The 24,243-nt window shown below is 40.2% G+C and overlaps 2 protein-coding genes across 5 annotated transcripts in view; one reads left to right on the top strand and one right to left on the bottom strand.

The window, feature by feature from the left end:
* Positions 1–24,243, bottom strand: part of LOC113498820 (E3 ubiquitin-protein ligase Ubr3) — a 50,845-nt gene that overhangs the window by 8,585 nt on the left and 18,017 nt on the right. Inside the window, exons 4-17 of the mRNA XM_026878961.1 lie at positions 22,512–22,653; positions 22,029–22,150; positions 21,503–21,644; positions 20,877–21,285; positions 20,475–20,707; positions 20,198–20,353; positions 3,036–3,217; positions 2,023–2,147; positions 1,570–1,712; positions 1,284–1,447; positions 654–1,174; positions 458–567; positions 230–304; positions 6–117 (exon numbers count right to left, since the gene is read on the bottom strand). Coding sequence (XP_026734762.1) covers positions 6–117; positions 230–304; positions 458–567; positions 654–1,174; positions 1,284–1,447; positions 1,570–1,712; positions 2,023–2,147; positions 3,036–3,217; positions 20,198–20,353; positions 20,475–20,707; positions 20,877–21,285; positions 21,503–21,644; positions 22,029–22,150; positions 22,512–22,653 — 2,636 coding nt within the window. The remainder of the gene's footprint in view (positions 1–5; positions 118–229; positions 305–457; positions 568–653; positions 1,175–1,283; positions 1,448–1,569; positions 1,713–2,022; positions 2,148–3,035; positions 3,218–20,197; positions 20,354–20,474; positions 20,708–20,876; positions 21,286–21,502; positions 21,645–22,028; positions 22,151–22,511; positions 22,654–24,243) is intronic.
* On the top strand, positions 3,198–19,618 carry LOC113498483. 4 transcript variants are annotated; one of them, XM_026878490.1, is made up of 11 exons: positions 3,198–3,744; positions 3,950–4,197; positions 15,223–15,364; positions 16,308–16,445; positions 16,657–16,871; positions 17,382–17,477; positions 18,099–18,226; positions 18,448–18,687; positions 18,771–18,902; positions 18,986–19,155; positions 19,341–19,618. In XM_026878490.1, exons 1-11 carry the CDS (start codon positions 3,453–3,455, stop codon positions 19,529–19,531), a joined length of 1,992 nt encoding a protein of 663 aa, XP_026734291.1. In that variant the 5' UTR covers positions 3,198–3,452; the 3' UTR covers positions 19,532–19,618. The 4 variants fall into 4 exon arrangements, with proteins under 4 accessions (XP_026734291.1, XP_026734289.1, XP_026734290.1 ...); XM_026878488.1 differs by lacking the exons at positions 3,198–3,744; positions 3,950–4,197 and adding an exon at positions 6,283–6,889; XM_026878489.1 differs by lacking the exons at positions 3,198–3,744; positions 3,950–4,197; positions 18,099–18,226 and adding exons at positions 6,284–6,889; positions 17,866–17,990.

The following is a 24,243-nucleotide window of genomic DNA, read 5'->3' as shown; positions in this document are numbered from 1 at the left end:
CTCACCATACTCGATGGGCACGGGCGGCGTGTCCAGGTCTGAGGAGGTGGTGAGCGCAAGGCTCATCTCCGCGTCGAAAGGCTGTAGCGCCAGCGCTTGGCTCTCGTGAGACACGTCCTGGGTAAACATCGAGAATAATTAAAATATTATATTATTTTTTTTGTATTTTATAAATTAATGTTCTGTACATTCTTTGGCTAAAGATATACAATACATTATGTAAGCTAACCTCAAGTGCTCGTATAAGCGGAGAGTCTCCGCCCGCGTCTGATTGGTCATCAGCCATCGACTCTCCGCGCGCCACCTGTCGCAAAATATTTATGTTGAAGTGATTTTGGTTTAGCTTATTTTTTATTTCTTGTTATTTGTTGGTTCTTGATAAAAAGACCATGTCCAAAGGAGTCGGTTACAAATAAACATACAAATGAAGCTAATAAAATCGTTTTAAAGACAATACCTGTAATGAGGTGGGTACAGCTAGTGCAGTACTCGTGGCTGGTAATGATGTCGATGTGGGGAGCAGTGGTCGTAATAAATCACTCTCTGATGGCTCCCATTCTGTGTCACCTGAGAAACAAGTAAATGTTAATATATGAGATCATAAGTTATCTTGTGGTCATCGGTAACGGTATCAGTGTTGGTGTGGTACGTACTGTCGGAGTGGTTGTGGTGGTTGTAGTGCGCGGGGAAGGCGTGCGGCTGCGGCGGCTGCGGCTTGCGCGCGGGCACGCTGGCCACGACGGTGCGCGCGTTGTCGCAGACGGCGGAGCCAGCGAAGGCGCCCAGCAGCGGCACGCCGTGCACGCTGGCGCGCGCGCCCTCGGCCACCATGACGTCGCGCGCGTGCGCCGCCAGCCGCTCGGCGCGCAGCTCGGCCGCCACGTGCAGCAGGTACACGGCCAGCGCCAGCACGTGGTCGGGCGGCGCGTGCGGCGCGGGCGCGTCGGGCGCGCGCCGGTGCACGCCGCGGTGCAGCACGGCCAGCAGCGCGCCGTGCAGCACGCCCGACGCGCACAGCGCGCGCGGGTCGCCCGCGCCCGCCGGGCCCGCGCCCGCCGCGCGCAGCGGGGGCCACAGCACGCCCGCGCCGCCGCTGCTACTCGCTGCGCTCTCCGCGCCCGCCGCTCCCGCCGCGCCCGCTGAAGCCGCCGCTCCCTTTTGCTTTTCTCGTACACTGCACATAGTAATACATATTGATTCAATTCTGTTGTTTTACTCTTCAAACACAACGAATACACAAAATGACAAAACCAAAGAATTCCAAGTGTAGCAAGCCGACTCACTATGTGGAGAACCGCTCCATGGACGCGTGGAAGTCCCTCCTGTGCACGGCGCGGCGCAGCACGTGCAGCGGGTCATAGTACTGCTCCCACACGATAGGCTTTGGTACGAATAGACCTTGCTCCAAGTTTTCTGATCCTTTCGGCGGTGGACGATATGTTGACAACTGTACCATATCAAATATATTAATTGAGAAACATTTACGTTTATAACACACAAATTATTAAAATAGTTTTCTTCAAATAAAAGCCCAATAAGGAAGTATTATAACTGAACATGTGTACCGACCTCTTTGAGCACGGTTTCAAAGTTCCTGGTGTGCGCGTTGCCGGAACGCTCGGGCATCAGCTCGAGCAGCTGCGAGTGCGTCTTGTCGCCCGCCGCCAGCAGCGTGCTCACCTCCAGTCGCGACTGTGTCAGCTCGTCGTTACCTGGACAAGATAACAAGTGTTACACTTAAAAAAGAAAAAGTATAACATTTATGGCGCAAAAATTATTGCTAGAATATCACAAATAAAAATAAAACTTAAAGAGTCTCATGTAAAAAATGGCTTTTATATCTTATCAAAGTTACCTTTCCTGAGCCAAATCAAACCTCAAAAGTAAATGATTAAAGCAATAAAATAACCCTCATAAAAAATTTCATATTTTTTGAGCCTCCCAGGCATCTTATGTTTCCACTTGGGGCTTCAGTCAAAAGCTAGTTCTTCACTAGACAATTCTACCAGTCTTGGTACTTACCGAGATTAGTTCGAGAGGAGACGAGGATGGCCAGAAAGGTGAGCAGTCCTTCGACCATGGCGTCTTGTTCCGCGGCCTGCGACGGTAACATCGGGAGCATGCTCAGCCACTCGCGGCATCCAAACCTAATCATGGAAACATTATACTAATGATGAAACTTGTCAATATTACTGCACTTTTGGGAAAATAAAGCTGTATGCGGATTAGTAAAGCAGTGTCGTAAAGCTTACACAACTACGAAACCATTATCTTTAGAGGTGCTGATATTTCATAGACCATAAAAATAAGGATAGACAAAAGAGATAAACGAGTTAAAAGGTTCAAGAAACTGAATGAGGAATTCTGAGATTAAATGTTATAAAAAACAGAATCTACACGATATTTTGATATTGATTTTGTTAAGCACATTTTTCGTTTATTTAGTGTTAAGTTATCCATCAATCCTATACTTGCATACCAGTAGAGAACAATTTTCTTGGTTAACCTTGGACCACATTCCTGTCATTCAATAACTAAAGCATGAATATAAATTCTCATAAACCATTCATACTTGTTTCAATTGAAAGATGCGGGAAATACTTTTTCTTATGCGGTTCCGTAGGTCATAACTGGATAGTTTCTAAAAGATGCGTCGTTAATACCTATGCTTGATTTTCAATGACTATTTGCAAGAAATGGTAATTCTAAATCATATGAAGATTATCGTTGTCCAGGATTGGATAGCATCTTATTTTTTTTTTGTGTCCTTTGGTATTCAGCTGCAATAGCGTAATCTCTGCTAAGTTACAAAGATAAGTAAGTGGGGTCTTCCCCGTTACATGACCCTAAATATCTACTCGTCGTTAAAATAACTTTGACGTATCACGTAACGTTCCGGAAAACATTCAGAACGAAGAACAAAGCATTGTTTTTAATAATATATCTTCAGCTTTATATTCATTTTTATAAAACAATGTGTATTTATCCAGTGTAAGGAGAGACTTGTATAACGATTGTACATGATCGGGACTTACATATCTATACACATGTCGAGGAACTGGTCGGCGGGCAGGTGAGCCGCGCACACTTGCAGCCAGTAGATGTCCATGTCGACCATGGAGTTGCAGAAGTTGGCCTGAATGTATGTCATGGCTTGGCCTTTGATCTGCAGGCCGTTTCGTACCCACACACCCGCCAAGATCTCGTAGAACAGGCTCTGTGGAAAATGTTTTCATTGTTAGTGTCATATATGGTTATGTGGTAAGTTCATTTACTTTAAGATTCAGGGTGAAAATGCGTTTGGTAGTGTTGCAGTTAATTATGCGGTAGAATTCTGCGTCAAATACGTAACTACCAAAGAAGTGAAGTATTTTTGCGGACATCAAATACCACACTACCGGACACTAATTCTCGTGTGTCTACAGTGGTATTGAAACAAGATACAAGGGTCAATGGGTCATGTGGCAGTGATAGTGTTCCTTAGCCAGTGTTTGACTTCAGTTCAAGTGTTAACCGCTGTCAGGATGCCTGCGCGTATCAGTGCTTTCCTGATAATTTACCTTGGAGCTTTAGTAACAAACATTAGTGCTTCTGGCATCGATGACTCAGAAGAATCTCTGTCATATTTTGTTAATAACAAAACCAAAACCGTATTGAAGAGATACAAAAATGTTACAAAAGATTCAATCAATTTGGAAGATCTCATCGTGAAAAATTCAGCTTTGGGGATGTTAATGAATAAAGGTATGGATTTTATTCATTTTATTAATTGTGTAACAATATCTAATTAATATGAAGCAATTTAATGTTATAATTTCAAACATGATGATTCGTTAAAATTAACATAAGTTGTTGTAGTCGCAGGTCAAAACATCAGAGTTGTTTTAATTTCGTCATATTATCTATTGCCTTACGTTTTCACTATAACATAACGATTTTCTTATTACAGCTGAAGGACTCCTTCAAATGCGGTTATTACTTTGGGCGGACGTTATAGGGAATATAGCGTTGATCGAGAATCAGTTTTCATGGTATTTGGAGAATCGGCAGAACGATAGTAATATGCTGGTGGAGTACGCCGCGTGGCTGGTGTCCCACGACCACGGCGCTGTGGCCGCCTTGCTGGAGGAGATGAAGAGACTCGTCTCACCGCTGTTCAAGAAACAAGGTCTGTTCAATCTGGCGCTGGACTTCCTGGTGAGTATCGCTCTAATGCTTGGGTTTTTCAGCTCCGTAGAAGTGAGAAAAAGAAGCTAAAAAGAGCTTGTTGACTTCTAGACTTAATTCAAGGATATTAAGCTAGTTATGAAAATTTGCTAAAATGAAATTAGTAGGACAGGATAATTTTGGCTGGCTAAACTTTATTTGCTATTAATTGATATATTGAAAGTAAAATAAATGTATGTAATTGTGTAATTCAGAATATCAGATAACGGTCGCCAGGATTGTAAACAAGACATTCTTGAGCAGCGTGCCAGGATGTAAACACTCACAAACTATGCTGTTGTCAGTTTTTGTTTAGGTTACGTCAAAAATGCCTCCGTAACGGTGGGTTTGGTAATGACATTACACAATAGTTTGAAAATTGATATTATTACATACATTTTATTATAAAACATGGATATACTATAAGTATACTAATTTGCCAGCATTGTTTCCGATAAGCACTTATCGTGATAATATGTAAGATTTCTATTTTTTGATCCCGGTTACAGTTAATGGGTGTCAAACTTCATTACAATCCGTTTAGCTTCGTTTATTTAGTGACAAATATCTATGTACACCAAATATCACGTTAAAGATAATTACAGGAGTGGCATACGAGAGAAGGTTAGAGCTTCGATCACTATGCTTGATCACTGCGGTTTGGCGATTTCAGATTATTTGTAATACGTACAGGTTTCCTCACGATGTTTCCCTTTTACCGTTTGTCAGAGGTGTCTCAGAATGAAATTACTTAACGTTGATAACGCCACATTGGCACTTGCCTGGGTTGGGAACCTTTGAGCATTTAAATCCGTAACCAAAACCGCTAGGCTACCTCGACACATTGACAATAACCATGAATTGCAGTAAACGAGCGAATATTCGGTGACTTATAAGCTTATAATAAAGATAATGATTTTTGTGTAAGCATTCGAAGTTGGAAAAAAAAACATAAGTACGTATTATCATCTCTTGTTTAATGGTACAGTACTTTTGCATCTCATAAAATAAAATGAAAATCTTTCAGCACTTTTTGAACGTAAAGTACTTATTTACATATAGCACCCCGTACCTTTGCATCGTATTTCATTTTGCCGCTTAAGTCGGCAGTACCATCTTAGCAACAAATGTGCTGATAGCATTCTTAGAAGCAGTAAGCTTTTACGTATCTAGGTACACTAACTCATTTGATCTAGACATAATATGATCCTCTGCGAAGGGTGTAAGTTTATGTTAAATTTCGTTTGGTTTTATCCTAGCAAAGTTTTTTTGCAAAACATCTATTTAAACAAACATGTTGTTGTTAATTCATTTTTATAAAACTTTAGTTTTAAATAAGTTCCCAATATTTTGAATTCTATCGAAATGTATCCAGCAAAAGTTATTTTCCTAAAAGTAAAGATCTTTATTACCTGTCCTAAAATTGAGGTCCCATTACCATAATAATAAAAATTCCGACAACCAAGCAGGTCCTTTATCAGAGTATGAAGCTATTGATAAAAAAGGGGTCGGCAGAAAGCGAAAGTGTTCTAAAAAGCATCTGGGGGCGGCGGTAAACATTAACTAAGCAAACGAGCAGTGTTGCTAGCGTCGCAAGTGAATTACGCGTTACGAGGACTATAATTTCACTCTCAGATATTTTTTATTTCAGACTTTGATTATATTAAATTAAATCCCGTAAAACGAATTCTTGAATTATTTAATATAATAACGTAATTAAAATCATTAGCCACCTGCTATTTTACTTAAACAAGCAAGCATGGTATATATTTTTAAGAATAATAGCAATGTTCCTACAAAGCTATAAATAATGACTAATCAAAAAGCATTACTAAACACGCCGGACCAATCAAGGTAGACGAGGTTAACGAAACGGTAAAAAATAAGTGAGACTAGTTCAGTCAGTTCTATGGCCTCGGCGTAGAGTCCGAGTATAAGCACTTTATTAAATTAATGCGAGAGACGCAACGATACTCAACAAATCGTACATAAATTATTCTAAAAGGGAATTGTGTTTGTTGTTTCGTGGGTAATCTAGTGTTGTGTATTGGCAACCCCACGACCTCGAGCGCGCAACATCAGTGGGTGCGCGTCCGCCGCCATGTCTGTTCAACGCGTGCGCACCTTTCGCGTGCTTCTCGTCGTACTCGCATTCGTAAACACTTCGCGCGCACTCGTCGACGAAGTCGTCGACGTACTACGGCTAGGTAAAGAAATAGGTGAAGAAGTTATAAGTTCCTGGGATGTGTTCGGGAAACCTTTCAATGCGACGGGAGGTGTGGACATACCCGTGTTCCGCAGACGAGAGCGGGAGATATTGGCGCGACTCGCTCTTGTTTCGCGGTCTATTGAAAAACTGGAACTTGGAATAAATAAAATTGGTGAAGTGACTTACTTCTTGGCTAAGACTAGAGAGAACAAACCAACAAGGTTGGAGCTGCGCATGAATGAGATGTCAGACTTGCTAAACCGAGTAGCATCGTCCAATCGGCTGATGCGGGAGTATGTGGGACTGCAGGAGGAGTTAGAAAGAAGCACATTACTGGACTTTGCAGAGGGATGTGTGTCCCACGATCACGGCGCGCTGCCCGGCTTGCTGGAGCGAATACACGCTTTGGTTGTGCCTCCACATAAGAATTTGTTGGGACGCGGGATATTGCAGCTACTTAACGATGATCTAGAGGTTTGTTATCTGTCATCAACTGCCAGATGTTTGAAATAATAAGGGATACTTAAACATGTAGTCAATTGTCAACAGTATATTATGCTGGTCCTCATTGATGGTTTGTATCATTATTATCAAGAGTCATGCGGGTACGTACAATACATGTAACACGAATTAAAGGGCGGCTTCATTTTCAATGTCAACTGTTGCGTGACTCATTCGAAACGGTCCGTAGCATACACTACGGTATACAACAAACTCAAACTTATTGATATTCCTACGTTTGAGGCAACTTAATCTTTTATAAATCGTTGCCTGCAGTACTTTCACTCGCAACAACGGCCGGTCAGCTGTGAATCAACTTAGTATATCCTATTCGATACAATAGCTTGGGCTAACGATGGCGACTTTAATTAAATCAATTTTATGATTAAGTAAACGGTGTTCCTCGTCATGCGAATAATCTGCGTTAATTTAAGTAGCTTAAAAAATCTCATAAGGTTTTGAAACACATTGGCCTCACTTCTTAAGAAGGCAAAGGAAACCGGTTACATGCCCGTACATTAATATTACTCACACTGTAAGCTGTGTTTAACGATGATGATGATATTAGTCATTCTAGTTAGAGTTATAGAAAAAAAAAATTGTACGCCTAAAACTTGAAACAAAGATGGATGTCGGTTATTTAAATATAATTATATTCTTTTATCGTCTAGACAATACACGTCATGCGACAAAAGGAGAAAGATGATTTGCTAACAGTAAAAGATGACTCATACATATAAGGGTCAAACAACTCAGTCTGGGACGAGTGCTGTTTAAGTTGGTACCAAATAACTGTATCCTTCAAAAGCAATTCACACCCCAATTTGTCGGCTACTGACCAGTGGTATCGAAGCCCGAGGGTCAGAAATCTGTAAATCGATTAAGTTGTAAGCAGTAATGCGAGACGCAAAGGAAATTGTAATACATTCCATAAAGTTTACAACAACTGAAATTGTCTCCGTTGTTGTTTATTAAAATTGTTATGGCCCACAAACATCTTTCAGTCGTGGTTTAGGAGACAAATAAAAATTATAAAATGCTAAAGAAGTTAGATATTTAATTTAGTCTTAATTAAAACGCAATGGAACCCAAATTTCAGACAGCTTACAACATATTTGTAACTTCAGGTAGACTAATAACACAGGCAACACACCTTAAAAAATCAATCACATGATTTCCTCGCCTTATACAAAGGGATACATCATTAGTTTCATAAAAAAATGTAGTTAAACCTTTCCGTATCACTATGGTTGTTATAAGTGAGAAAACGTCATGTCGAATGTGAGATAAACACAATACCTAGATATTGGTGTTAGTAACAACCGTGTGAAGTGATAGAGCAAAACATTATATAACCTATGAGAACTATCGTGCAACCTGGTAGCAGTACGGTGGGAAATTATCATGTCGACAACATGGTGTTGATAATATTGAGCTTATTACTCTTATAATGATCGAATATTCGAAGGTCAGTCTTCAAATGCGTTGAGTTTGATACTCTTTCTGTAATTAAAGAAGGGCAAGTAATCTTCAGTTGTGTTCAGGAGTTAATTGGGTTTAATTAAGAATTAATTCTCGTAGTTTAAATTATTAATTCCGTAAGACAATAAGAGAGGTCTGATAAAACGGTTTCAATTCTTGTTCAAGCTGTTTTTTATAAATAAGTATTTATGTGTATATATGTCTATGTGTTAATTCGTAAACTGACGTCGTTTTGTCGTTAATTACTGATATCAATTTGCCACACAAAATTGTGCTGCATAAAAACACACGTTCACAAAATTCTTTCCTAATTGCTAATACATTTAGCAATGCTTTATTAGAAAGCTTAACACATAAATGCGTTTTAAAATAACACACAAATAGATAGAGCTTTCGACTGAAATGGCAGTCGCATTTTATAAAGGATGTGATAAAGGTCGTATCTTTTCCTGGAACCATTTCCTCTGCCAACACTGGCATTGACCTGCGATAATCAACATTGCCATTGTTTACTTTGTTTTTAGCTTCATTCTGACTATCTCAGCTCATTTTCGGTAGTTAAACACTTTCATTGTATTATGTTAAAGTTATTCTTCAAGTTTACTGTTACAAAGAGAAAAGTTTACGGGTGCGTTTGTTTGTTTATTCATTTATTTTGCTCAAACGCCTACAACTAGAAACTAAACAACTAGAAATGATACGGTAGTATTTGGTAGCCTGAAATAAATTTTGCAGCAAAAAACTACAATTTGTATACAATCCCTACTAATATTATAAATGCGAAAGTAACTCTGTCTGTCTGTCTGTTTGTTACACTTTCACGTCTAAACCACTGAACTGATTTCAATGAAATTTGGTATTGAGATATAGTTGGTAGTTTTTATCCCGGACTTATGAAGAGTTCTCTTGGAAACACGATATAACTGAACTCGACGCGGGCGAAGCCGCGGGCGAAAAGCTAGTAATCTTATAAACCTAGAATATATAAGTAATAACTATGATAAGACGTAGTCATTATAGTCCTTAGACACGTTTAAACTACACTTAAGTGGTTGGGAAAAAATCTTAACTGACACAATGGATTGGCGAGACAGCAAGACCTAATGATTCTTGGAAAACATAAGAAACTTAACCTTCTTTTGTAGAACAGACGATATTACGTTATTCAGTTTATAAGTCGATTTTAAAACTTCTAGGAATTTTATCTTAAAAAAGCAACATGAAAAACATGATAGCGAAGAATAAAATATGATCAGTCACTATCACTTACATCTTATTTTTGTTTTTACTTAGTTTTTTATACCACGTAGGCAAACTAAAGACGTACCGAAGCAGATGCTTAAAAGTAAAAATGACTTTGAGTAAAGATGGCCTTAACTGTAGTGTACTGTTCGATTCGTTATAAACTCCGCAAAAACACAGTACGCACAACACAAATAAAACAAGTTATAATACTACATAAGCATCCGTAGAAACTTAATACATTAAAATAAATATATAACAATTTATTTTGTAAATATCATGTACTAAACCTGTGATAAATTATCAACTGCAAAACGAATTTATTTAAATCTAGGTAAATACGTGTCTTTGTCAATGCCAATTGTATTTTGTTTTTTTAAATAACACTTCGAATAATGATGTGTTGAGACGATGAACCGTAATCGGAAATAAAGCACGTACCGTATATTTTTAGATGTACTGATGTTTTAAAAACATGATATCACACACAAATGACATCCACACAGACTTTTGGATATCACAAATCCTTCGCTTGCCTCGCGCTGGGTCAGCGGTCTTGCCATGAGTTTTGACTTAGACCTCTTTTTCCGGGATGAAACGCTAATAACTTAATCCACATAAAGGGCACGGCTTAGGGATACGTCGGTTTGCCACCTACTAAAAACACCCCGGGCCCCTTCTACTGCTTAAGGTAGAATCATGGGATCGCTTTTGACTTAGACCCCTGTATCGCCATCCGTATAGACAAAAGAATTTACAAGATTTCTAGAGACACAATTCCTGATTACTCCATAAAACAAAGAGATGAGGTAATATCTATAATATACCCGTTGCCTTTGTGTTGAGATAATTAACTCTAACCTAGCTGGATACACGGCTTGCATGCGATCAGAGTTGTGACGTCAGTACTTAGATCGGTCGCACAACGCCCCACAAAACGCAGCCAGCCCGGGACCGGCAAAAGGACTGTAATTGGTGTTTCCTTATAACGCACAACACTACACCGGTGTCGTATCAATGAAAATAATGTATTTGATGGCTTGACATTGTAGGGCTGGCGATGCATCGATTTATTGCTGTGCATTTTTTTATAATATTGTTGAAAGATTAATAGGTTCATGCATGTATTTGATTACGGATAGACGACAATTTGAATACAAGTAGTTTAGTTTTCATCAAGGTACAGAGCTTAAAAGCGTGTGAAAAAACACATGAATGTTATTCAGTTATTAAAGAGCATTCAACTTCAAATTAATGAAACACCAGCAGTCTAAATAAATATCTTGTTAGTAAAACATACTGAATAAATAACACGAGTCAAATTAATTTGCAACTTGCAAAGTCTTTGTTTGTAGTTTCAGGCATAATTAAGGTCATATGTTACGAACTGCATTCTGAAACTTGTCTTACTTTGTGGTTCTACTTATACAAAGTTATGCCTTCTATTTTGTTTTAATATTCTCGTAGATTCCTTTAACATAATATGAAAGCTCACGGATCTAACTGGGCCATGGTACTTGCGTTTTTGCGTTAGGTTTTAACTTTTTTTTGCGTTTTAAGTTGTGCTCATGTTGAAAAAGATAAGTCACGTTCAAGTTTCTAACATGTACATTAAACAAACAACACTTACTCGTAATTCAAAAGCCGAAATACTTAGTTAGCGTTTTTTTTTTGTTTTATTAACTTGATGACATAATTCGCCACGAATACCTTTGTGTCAGCCCACTAAAGTAAACGGAATAAAAATAACAGTCAGGATATCATGACAAATACGTTAATCGCATTACTAAGTTTCTGCATCGATGACTCAGTACGGAAGAACGAATTTTACGAACAGATTGACAAGACAACCTGTTTCCATGTACGTGAGATTCAGAGAACTCAACAAAGAAAACATCAGTTTCGTATTTCAATGTGTGTGTAAAAAAATATAGCTAACGCATGCGACATATTGCGCGGGAGTTGCCAGCTGACACCGCACACGTAATGAGCAAATAATAATAACAATGCTACTGCCGCAAACATATACATACATGTCGGGAAGCACGATTGTGTATCTTATTCAATAGACATAAGAGTTAAAACAGAAGTATTATTGTTTTGGTACAGCTAACTGTATTAACATGCGGGTCGTTAGAGATGTGGTGGTCAACAGCAGAACGAATCGATGTCGATATAACGTTTGTTAATATCCTTCATTCTAAGTTAAAATAATTTTGTTTCAAACATTTAAAAAAATATAATTTATCTTACTTTTAGGCACTCAACTAATTAACGTTTCCTTTACTAATTGGTTTCTTCGATAAGAAACAATACAAATTAATGAATAAAGAGAACCTATTAAAGGATAAAGCGAAGGTAAAAGCTAACAATAAAATGCCTGATCAACGCATTGGTAATTTCATTTTCAATTGTCAGTTCAACGAGATGTAACGAATTGGGAATTCATGAACAATAGATTTAAAAGCGGATTTATCGACCTCAAATGACACCGCAGTACATCACTACAGCGTCCCCACTCGGTGCGTTCGGTCGGTCCCCTCACTTCGCGTCAGTCAGTGTAACTCGTGCCGCGTCACAAAACGTTTCACATCGAGTGCCACAATGAGATTCGCAGCGCTTTCTGCGCTGTTCGCGATCGGTCTCGCAACCGAACTCACACAAATAGACTTAGTGCGACAAAAGTTCTACGACTTGGAAGAAGAGCTATGGAAGAACGTTACGGACCCTTCGTGGAGGGACTCTGGCCTTGGCGGGGACATCGAACTAACAAAGGCCTTCCACGCCTTACATGAGCAAATCGAGTCAATACCGGCTACTAAAAGACCACCGGTCAATTCTTGGGCATGGACGAAAGTTCTGGAGAAGTTGCAGCTTATTGACGGCTTCTACAAGAACTTCATCGAGTTTATTAGGCGGCAGGCGGTGCCGGGTGCAGTTCCCGCGCCTGTCAGAGAGTGGCTGGACATGGCGGAGTCCGTGCTCATGGACCCCAAGGCGTCTGTGGCGCAAGCCGTGAGGAAGTTGCACGACTTGCTAGAGCACGGCGATATACTGCGAACGGGACTCATGGTAACATGGTTGTTTACATTAAAGTGGGGTAGACGTTACGCTTGCATAATAAACTTCAAGATAGACATGAATATTAGGCAGTGTGTCAGTGACCTCATGTTTAAGCTTAAACAATCGGATTGTTTGCGATTAAGGTATAATAACATAATTATTTTTCGGAGTACACCGGAATCAGGTCCTTAGCGTGTTGTTTGTATAATGAATCTATTGAGCAATCGTATTTCGTTCGCGTTCGTAGAAGCAGTGCCCTCGATACCAAGTGCCTGCTTGCTGCGAATATGACTAACACTTAAAATATCTAGAATCAGGTTTCTTTTATAAAGGTTTCGTTCGATTCGAAGCGGCTTTTGTGGGATTTACAGAGCTATTTATATTATGAATTATGTAGTAAAAACCGTGGACGTAGCGAGGGCACCGCTAAGAACTTAAATAAGTCTAACTACCACAAACTGAATGTTTTCTCTGTATTTGTATACGGTAAAGCACGTCGGAATGTCATCGATGCACACTACGTTAGCTAAGGTCGGGACGTGAAAGTTAGAGTGTTATAGATGCGTCGTAATTATAATTTATAGCCGTCACCGCCACATACCGTACTGAAGAATAAAATCAGTTTTATATTTACAACGGTTTGTAAAAACGCGAAGTCGACGAAATGCGGTTATCGAAAGTGAATTCTTCAGATAAAGAAGATAGCAGAGATGTGTCATAGGTATACCGAAATACCTATTATAAAAAAAGCGTGTTAAAAACTGAACAAGTGTGAGTCGTACTCCCGAATCTATATGACATTTGTACAAATAGGTTAAAGATAACCACAAAATAGGTTGTCACCTTCCAACAATTGCTTAAAATCGATCTTTATATACTTATAGCGGAAATATAAATAAGTCCATCGTCTGTAAAGAAATAAGCTTTAACTATAACGGTACACGAGATACAGCCTGTTGACGGATGAACGGACAGCGGACTTTCAGTAATTGGGTTTTGTTTTTAAACGCGTACAAGACCTATAAAACCTAGCCAGGGAGTCCCATAGTGTATGATCATCTTTAGCCAAGTCTTTACCTAACTTATTGGGGCCGACTTTCAGAATCAGAGAACTTTACATAGCCAAGCTGTATGTCATAGTGTAACACGATCCGCGGATACATAAACAGACGTACATACAACCGGAAGTGATCTAAGGAAAACGCACATTCCGTTGATTATCCTATACGTGAAGTTAATTAACAATTTCCATTCTTGATACTTAATATGTTTACCTTGTTCAGAAGCCTAAGAACACAAGTTATGTGTTTGCGTCACGTTTAAATTGCATTAATGTAACTACTTGTGTTGTAGTCGTAAGGGAATTTGCTGCGTGAGCCTGCAATTCTAATACAATAACATAAATAATGTCTGCTAATGTCCATATAAGGCGTAATTACGTAAAGCATTCATAAGTAAATATATCACTTGGCACCTAATTAATATAATTATCGTAATGACTCGTACATAATGAAGCGTTTAAAGTTAATATATTGACTAGAACTAGATTAGAGCGAGCAAGGCAGTGATAAGTAAGTTCTTTTATATAGTCCAAAACATTCGTAAGCAAATACAAAAATATTTATCAATCGACATGCAACGTTATCTGCTGGCAGTGTGTAGTATTTACTTTGACAAATCAAATAATTACAACTTTGAACAGAAGACCCTGAACTCTGTGATATTATTATATTATTCAAAACAATATGTAAACACACAAATATTCTGGAAGTGAACTGTATTTTACAATATTTTAATTTATCATTCGTTTCTAAATAGTTCTCGTCACAGCAATTATGCTTACTTTTTAATCTAAATTATTAAAGTAAGTTTCTCAAAACTTTCCGCCTGAGAGCATACCATGACCACTTTAAGACTATTGCAGTTATGAAAGAGGAAGACAGACATCTCTCATCCAACAACTGCAACAGCATTATAGCTCTATTGACGAAGTGGTTGAGGCTTCCGTGTCGAATAGCAGTAGGGTACAAAAATACAATCCGTATTCTTTTTTTAAAAACGAATCCGGACGGAATTCGATCTTTATGTCACATGCACAAAGAGACCCAGACTCAGGCCAAGCATTCGATGATCACATAAACGTTTGCTATAAGTCGAGCAGTTTTGGTGACCCCAACCACTCGGTTATCCGTGTAGTATCCTAATACTACTAATATATAAAGCTGAAGAGTTTGTTTGAACGCGCTAATCTCAGGAACTACTGGTTTAAATTGAAAAATGTCTTGAATAGACCATTCATCGAGGAAGGTTTAAGGCTATATACATGTGGAAAAACAGGGAAAATTGTTTATCTTCGTAGGCTTCCATTCAAAAATTCCTAACTTATATCTTCTAACCACGCGGACGAAGTCGCGGGCAACAGCTAGTTATTTACTATACCTATACAGTTTTCTCCCAAACAGTAATAGTCCTATAGGTTAAAGGCCCATTAGTTAAGTATCGTGATGTGATAATTCCAGGAGGAGGATTCGGACGTGTGCGTCCTGCAGATGTCCCCGCACCAGCTCATCTACGACATGTACAACACGATCGCGCTCACAGAGATCAAAGGATACGCTATGATGCAGTTCTCTTGGATGTTACTCAGGATATACGGAAGAGGTAAGGTTTATACCACTGAACTAGGAAAAACCTCAAGCCCTAATAGTGTTTTGGTTGGAAACCTTATACAATTTTCTCTCCATAATTTTGCATTCGTACGTTTCCATTGTTTGTTTGTTTATTGGGGACAGGGAAGTTAAAATCGTGGTCAAGGTCACTAGCAACATAATTGTTGAATGAACTGCGTTATAACCTTCAATTGTCAGTCTGGATATCGTACGAGAGGAAGAGGACACTCAGTCCGCCCGATAATGCCACAAAATTAAATAACATATCGTAAAATGAAAGCTGTAATTTTTATTATAGATGTTCAGTTGATTCACATTTTATTTTTCATTTGCAATAACGAGTGCATGCGTCACCGCGTGTGTCCACAGTCCACATTAACATCCTATCTACAAATGATACGCGAAACGTTTAATTAAGCTATCATGTCAACTCTTTGTGTTATGTTGTTCTACATAAGCACATCAGGAGAACATAAATACCAACTTCAATTAATTCATTTCATGAATTAAAAAAAACATATTTTATCATGTTTTGTGTTTAAATAATATGTAACTGTTTTGGAAATTAAAATGTCAATTGTTTGCTAGTTCAGAGGCGGTAAAAACCGCTGGTATTTTTACATGATGTAGTAGGTAGTTTATTTAAAAACCCGAATTTATTGCTATTGTAGAGGACAGGAATATTTACATTTTGATAACATACCATTGCATTGTTCACCGCAAACGTATAATAAAATAACATAATTTGAATTTTTATCTGCTTGTTCCATGACTAATTTAACAAATATTTAATATGTTTACATTGCATGTCATCTCATATTAATCATACTTGAATAACTTGGAAACAGCAATGTTATGGAAAGATTATTGATTCTCTTTAATTTTCTACATTTATAGAAAATATTAAATAGGTTATTTTATTATGTATTTTTCAGGGAACTTCACCCAGGAAGCTAGCCTGACCCGGCAGAGGTACGCCGAGAGGACAGGTCAGACCGCAACCGCTGCACGCGCTGCCCTCTCGCGGGCTAACAGAAAACTATACCGATGTGACCCGCAAGAGTACACAAAAGGTATGTATTGTAGTCACAATACAATCTAACAGTTAACAACTGTTTTAATGGACAGTTCATAATTAACTTTTCAATTTGCTATAATCAAGCAATGAGTTGCAGAACATTTTACTTAAGGTCATGCGATTAAAGGGAATTTGAATAAAATTTGAACTTAAAAAAATTAAAATAAACAAGGCACCAAAAGATAGTTAACAATATCGTTCGGCAGACACGTATGCGGAGGTGACGAGGTTGCTGCAAGGCTACGTGGAGAACGAGGTGGACATGAACAGCGACGGCACGTGCAAGGAGAACTGTGCGTTCTACACGCTAGCCGAGCGGCACGACTGCTACAAGGAGCAGTTCTGCGCCAAGCAGGCCGCCTGCAACGGCAGGATCATCGACTGCCAGTACATCGACTCCGACATGTGGGTGTGCCCCGCGGTGAGTCACACTACATATTTACACTTGTCAGATCGTCAACAATGCCGAGAACCCGGAATATAAAACATCAGTAGTTTTGAGAATCAAAATGTGAACATCACAATATCATTGTGTTTGAAATACATATATTAACAATGTCGTTTCTCAGGATACGTTTAATTCTCTTATATGGTTAATTTATTTTAATTGCCGTCTGGACATCTTAATTATTGCTTGATTAACTGACTACAGTGCTACACACCATTGACTTTCAGATGTGTTTGTAACGAAATATAACGATCTATAAACAACGAATTATATGAAGCAAAGATATATACTAGACTATTAGAATCATGAACAAAGAGCAAATAATTGGAGTCGCTATTAAAAATAGCATTGTAAACAAACGAGTGGCGGTCGTGACCTGGTTAGGAAACAAACAAGCGAAGACCGACCTTTTATCAGGAGGCTAGCAAATAGTAGAGGGATTGGCGTGATATCACGATTCACAACAGACGTACTTTGTTACAGAGCCCTAAGAGCCAGCGGCGTTATGAATGGATTCAATATGAGAACGGACGTACGCTCGGTAAGGCTGACTCCAGCTGCCGGCAGGGGACAACCAAGGTGAGCACATCAATATTAGGGTACAGAGTACAGTGTATTACGAGCAGAAACATGTTACTTGTTCAAACATTTAAACAAAACTCGCTTTTAGTTATTAAACACGACACGATAAAAATACATATGCGTTATATGTATTTTTAAGCTTATCTACCGTTCCGGATTGAAGCAGCAAATAAGGTCAGGCGATTAAAACAAATCGGAACATTAATATGATAGCGAAACAAGTTATACATGACTATCACTTAGAATATATTAGCTTTCGAATATATATATTTACTTGCTAAGATGTATTCTAATTTTATGGCTGAATGTTAGTGGATTTTTGAGTAGATGCGCTGGTTTGAGTATAGTATGTCGGTAGTGAATAGTATCCGATGGGAATGTATAGGTGGACTCGTGGTGGCGCTGGTTGTTCTGGCACTGCTCGTACTGCCTGTGCCTGTGTGACGACGCGACCAACTCTCATCGCTACTTCAGTCTCCGGGAAGCCACGTCAGACATCAACAACAACAAGTTAGTCCCTTGAATGTTCGGGTCGCTCGCACACGCATAGGGACACTCCAATCCAACTTACTTCCATAAATAATACCGTTTTATAATGAGAACATTTTTCCTCCAAAGGTCGACTCTTGGTGGAGATGGACCCTTACTCACTGCTCGTATTGCTTTTGTCTATGCGAGGACAGTGAAATCGAATCTGAACGTTTCTTCAGCTTGAGAGAAGCGTTGGCAGACATTGACAACAACAAGTCAGTAATTGAAAAGCGGAGAAACTAATCTAACTGTATCTCATCTATGTCTCGCTGGCTTTAATTGGGAGTACCGCTTTCAGGTGTAATCATAGCGAATACAACTTGGGTTCTAATAAGATCTTTATGTCTGCTCTCTTGTGTTAACTGCATGGGTGTGCGGGTCGACTTCATGTTCGTTCATCCTTCTGATGGTTGTGACAACTTGTTTAATTTCGCAGGGTTGTAACTGGTATGCGGTTAGTGAAGCTGGGCAAGGTGTTCCACCTGCAGGTGTATGAGGGCGCGCTGGCGGAGCGCGGCTTCGTGGAGTCCTCCACAGAGGTGGCAGTCAAGGCATTCGACCCCATGCATGTGGGAGTCACGCAGGGTGTGGACTACCACACGCTCACGTACGAGAGGCGAGCCATCGACTTGGATGAGCTGGACGCACCCGCCGGACATGTACTCACCGGGGCCAGGTGAACACTTTACTACAACCTCCTCCTTTTATAGTTCGAATAATATTTTTAGCTCATCACACGACTTATTTATATTTTAACAGATTCCGTATGATCGGTGCTCATCTTCACTTCGAGATTCGTGCTACTCCCTTCAACTACACGACCGGCAGGCTAGCTCCTGAGAAGAGCCAGTGGATCAGCAACGACAACACTGAAGGATCTCATATGCCAAGGTAGCTATCCATTTGCGGTTTAAACTTAACCTCAGCGTTCGTAGAGAACTTTCGAAGATTTAATTTTATCGTTGTTGTTCTAGAACACGAGTTAAGTTGTACAAGCCTGACATCCCGACGCGGAAGCAGACAACTCTGCACATCAACTCGCAACACGACCAGTACATAGAGTTCACGCACTCAGACTTCGACGCCGACGCGGCACAGAGCACCGTGCCATTCATTGATATACAGCCAGTAGTGCCAACCAAAGGTACGTAAACATTCCTAGCGAAAGCAGCAAATCATTTTTTGTCCTTCGGCCAACAGTGACCAATGTGGATTGATTACTTGCAAATTTTTAAATAAAAACAAAATGAAGGTTGTCCCGATTTTTGTAACTTTCACGAATGATCTCTTCTCTAATGTACTAAATAGTACGTTGCGTTTTGCCCTCAGCTCTGAACACCAAAGGCGCGTCGCTACTGAGCGGCGCGGGCATCTACCACCGAGGCGGGCGCGGCTCGGGCGGGTTCCTCGGCGTCAAGATCCTGACCTACGACTACTCCAAGCACGTGAAGGCCGAGCCCCCGCCGTCAGAGTTCGTCGACGAGGCAGAAACAACGGAATTTGTGCCCATCATCAATTAGAAATACAGTTCAATTTTGTATACTCATTTTATTTTGTAATGTAGCGTAATTGTGACTTTTGATAATACGTATTTTTTAAGTCTTGAATTGAGTTTTATTTTAGATAAAAGGTCCGTTCTAACTTATTAGTAACAGTGCAATACATCCTAAAGTTTTGCTACCGTTGTTTCCGTTGTACATGTATACGGTGCCAAAAAAGGTAACTTTATATGTAAAGTCAACTCTTATAGGTAAAATCAGATAAAATTGTGGACATTTTCAACTATTAAATTACTTATGTAGGAGTGCCTAACAGGGAGCAAAATATTCCTGAATGTCAGTGATTGTACATATTGAAGTGTTAAATAACGAAAAAAAAAAACAGTCAAACAATGAAATTGTTACCTTTCTCTTTCATCTATACAAAGCATAATAACACGCACGCCCTTGCTACGCACGCCGGCGCATAGGAAGGCCGCCAGGTAGGGTGCAGCGGGGAGTGGGCAGTATGTATGACGTGTGGGGGTACCTGCACTCGCAGCGGGTGCACGGCCAGCAGCGCCAGCAGGTCGGGCGGCGGCAGCACGTCGGCCGCGCGCACGCCCATGCTGCGCACGCCGGCGCACAGGAAGGCCGCCAGGTAGGGTGCAGCGGGGAGTGGGCAGTATGTATGACGTGTGGGGGTACCTGCACTCGCAGCGGGTGCACGGCCAGCAGCGCCAGCAGGTCGGGCGGCGGCAGCACGTCGGCCGCGCGCACGCCCATGCTGCGCACGCCGGCGCACAGGAAGGCCGCCAGGTAGCGGTGCAGCGGGAAGTGGAACGACGCGTGCATCACCTCCGACTGCGGGGATGGCCATCGATATCAATCAAGATTACGGCATAGTTACAAACTTGACATGTCGAAAAAGAGTTTCACAAAATGTCGCCATCTCTTCTGTGGCAACCCAGTATTGTGTACTGACCCGCTCCATGTGCGGCGCCGTGAAGTGCACGGCGTCCAGCCACTCCTGCAGGTAGGTGAGCGCGGCGGCGATGATGCGGCGCGCCAGCGGCGCGTGCTCGGCCTCCGTGAGGTGCGACAACACCGACCACATGGGGTAGGCCGCCGCCTCCAGCTCGCACGAGAACGCCGCGTAGTACGACGACGGCTCGAACTCGATGTGCCCGCCCACCTCGCGGATGTTCACGTTCATTCCTACAGCACATTCGAGCCATTTAGATTCACATTTTTACATTATGGGTCTGCTTCTTGCGCATTTGTATAAGAAAATTATTATTTTTTTAAATTAACTTTGCTTTTTTTTTTAATATAAGTGGATTGGCAAAACAAAAACAAAACACAAAAATAAGAAAACATAACAAACCTTGCAGCATCGACAAAAATTCGAACCACATATCGACAAGCGCGTCATCTTGCAGAAACAGTAGCGCCACACTCTTGTGGCTCAGGACGTTATTGAAGTCGGAGACGAGCGGCCAGTAGCAGTGCTCCTTCATGACGCGGCGCGTGCAGTCGATGACGTAGTGGAAGTTCTGGTCGGGGTCGTGCAGCGTGTTCTGCACCAGGATCTTGCCCATCATGAGGCGCAGCGACAGCACCATGACGTGCAGCAGGTGCAGCTGCTGCACGCAGCGCAGCGCCAGCGCCTCGTTGGAGAACAGCTGCACGGACATGTGCACGACGCGGTTGGACAGCGTGTCGGGGTCGGCCGCGTCCTCCAGCACCAGCGGGATGCGCGCGTAGTGCATCACGAACGTGCGCGTCAGGTGCTCCTGACACACGGAAACAACCAACAATCTTATAGATAACCAACATTTTCTACAAATTGACAGTTATTTTATTAATGAGAACCTGCGATTTGAGTTCAGCTCTGTTTCGAGGTTCCTCTTTATTTCACTTTCTAATAGCGCTATCATAGTATTCGCTAAGTATTTGAACGCAACACTCCTTACAGAAGAACCACTCTCCATAAAAATCACTGGTACACACCTTATAATCTTGGTCGGGCAGCATGTTGAGTAGGAAGCAGACGACGTTCTGCGGGAACTCGTACTTGAACGTCCAGAATATGAACTCGTCGAGCAGAGTATTGTGTTGGAGACGTGGAGCTAATGCAGGCAGATGCCGATATCTGCACAACAAAGAAAACATTTTCATAAGTAGTTCGGAACTTTTATTCTATTGATATATAACTTACTTATAAAAAAATAAATTAAGATTGATCAATGTGTTACATTGAGAGGATGAGATGAGAATGAGTGGGTTTTGTAAAAAAAACTTCTTAAAGAAAGCAATATCCTTTTTGCACTAACCCCGTAAAACTTTTAAAAGATAAAAGATCATTTATTTGTAAAAGTTTTCTAGGTTTAGCGCATTTCTTTCTATTAGTATATCATTACTATAAGTTTGAGAACCAGAACCTTAAGGTACATAGAACCGTGTCGCTCTTTACAGCAGTCTTCCAGCGCAAGGAAGGAAGATAAAGACAGAAAGTTATGTGATGACTAGTACTCACTCGTCAGGCGGTTCTGGTGCTGGGAACATCTCGAGCGCTCTCTCATACATTTTGTTGGACTCGGCCATGTAACAGCCGTATTCTGTGTCGGGAAACGGCGGAACCACCAGGTTGCGGTACATCTGGGAAAAAAGTAATTTTAATAGTTTCTAAGTTAATTGGTGCTTGGATTTTAACCAATGGTCTATGTAGATGACTTAATAAGACGGCAGACAACAGCAACATCCTTACTTTAAGAGCTAAAAAGCTAAGCCCACATTAGATTCTTATAATTCATCAGACAAACATTATATAGACTTGCAAATATTTCTATGTGAAGAACTTAGGAAATGCTCTACATAGTGTAGGATAGTGCCTCTCTTTCTCCATTGCTGAGGTATTACTTAAAGAGGTGGTCTGCTCAAAGCCAATCCGTAAAACCAGAACTTTTATAGTAATTTTCGTGAGGATGGTTCACATTTAAATGTTTTTGTGTTGTTGTACCTGTGGGTTGATGAGCGCCTTTGTCATGGCCGACCGCATAAGGTCGCCCATGTTGTTGAACTCCATCAGCATCTTGACGTAGCCCTCGCACTCCTGGACCGTGATCCTGTAGTTGTCTGACGTGGGCTGTGTGCCGCAACAACTGGGAACAATAGAAATGGAAATTTGAGTATTTCGTTTCAAGTTTTTTTTGAACTGACGGTGGAAATTTTGAAACTATTGTTTCATTTAATTTTCCTTTAAATTAAATAGACGAGAGTAAAACACGAGTTATCAAATAGAGTTAGCGTCGACTGTGCATGTATTTTTATTTAATATTCCCTAAGCAGTTTGCAAACCGGCAAATCTAGATAGGACTAAAAGTCTTAAACGCTGAAAAATGGTTCCGTGCAATTAAAACGTGTAAGAAAACATACATCGCTTTACCAACGCAATAAGATAACCTATAGGCCACCATAAATATGTAATTACAATGCACTAGCCGACTTAAAAGGCAAAAGTTAAAGGGGTAAAGGAGTAAAAGGTATCCGGTCAAAACTAGTAGATAAATTATAAAATTTTAATAAAAAGTAGTTCATCAAAACTGTAAACTCTCATTTAAAGCCTGTACACACGGTGTATTTTTGAGCTTAAGCTGCTATTTGTTATCAAAGTCGTGAGCGCGAGTACGTAAAACGTGCGTCGTCGGGGCGTTAAAAAATCTCCATGTGAACAGGCCGTAACTTTCTCGGTAGGCAACATCGTCCAAGTACTTAAGAGCCCTCAAGACGAGCTATTGTTACTGGAAGCTTTTAAGATTGTTCAAAGTATCTGTTGTCAGCTTATACGTGTCTAGTGGCTGTGCAAATAGCAGACACGCGTGTGCTGTACCGCCTAAAGGCGAAAGACTGGAAAAACGTGTGCTATATCCGTGAATGTTGAATTTTACATCGCTACTTGTTATATTTGATGGGCCTTTCTGTAGTTATTCTGTCTGATCTTCCTTCGTAATAGGAATGGTGACAATTTTCTTTCAATTTCGGACATTTAATTAATAATTTTGTAAATATTAGTTAATCAAATTACATTGAACTTACGCGTGACTTCACTTCTGTGTATAAATGTTGGAAAGTCGTTACGTCATAAGCCCTCTTCCTAAACTTTAAAGCAGTTTATGTTTTTCAATGTTTATTATGCAGATAATGGCAAGAATCCGTATTTTTTTATTATATACGTGACGACGTAAGTCATCAACCCTATAAGGGGTTAACTAAATTATTTTGAGAGAACTTTTCATCATAGTGTCATTTTTTTAAACAACATGAAATCATACAACTGCGCATACGCCATAGCTTTACAATTAAAAAAACAGCAACAACATAAAGCATTGAAACTACTGGACAACATTGTAACGACAGCTCTATATGGGTGTATACCATAACAAATGCATGGCGAAGTTATACCACCGATCATTGAATACATTCATCGATCAACTTGACCTACATTCTAACATTTCTAACCTACTTCAAGACCTGTCTAGTTCTATTAATTCTTAACACAGTGCACGTGAATATATATACCTTGTATTGGACATGGTAACTGTAGTAGAAACCGTACTTGCACACGTAAGGCCTCACAAATCACTAGGACAGTTGAAAGAGTGTTAAATTCTTAATAAGAGGATTATAGTTCAAAGCAATTTATTTACTTACGAAATATTTTTTAAGATTACAACGACGATGAAAAGCAAAAT

The sequence above is a fragment of the Trichoplusia ni genome, chromosome 11 (assembly GCF_003590095.1).
Source record: "Trichoplusia ni isolate ovarian cell line Hi5 chromosome 11, tn1, whole genome shotgun sequence".
Classification (NCBI taxonomy): Eukaryota; Metazoa; Arthropoda; class Insecta; order Lepidoptera; family Noctuidae; genus Trichoplusia; species Trichoplusia ni.
This window is presented reverse-complemented; position numbering and strand designations above follow the sequence as displayed.

Bases quoted from the DNA above. Each gene is read 5' to 3' on its own strand.
- LOC113498483 (XM_026878488.1), top strand. From the start codon at position 6,308: ATGTCTGTTCAACGCGTGCGCACCTTTCGCGTGCTTCTCGTCGTACTC. The intron at 6,890-15,222 runs GTTTGTTATCTG...TGATAATTCCAG, and splicing joins TACTTAACGATGATCTAGAG to GAGGAGGATTCGGACGTGTG. The intron at 15,365-16,307 runs GTAAGGTTTATA...TGTATTTTTCAG, and splicing joins ACTCAGGATATACGGAAGAG to GGAACTTCACCCAGGAAGCT.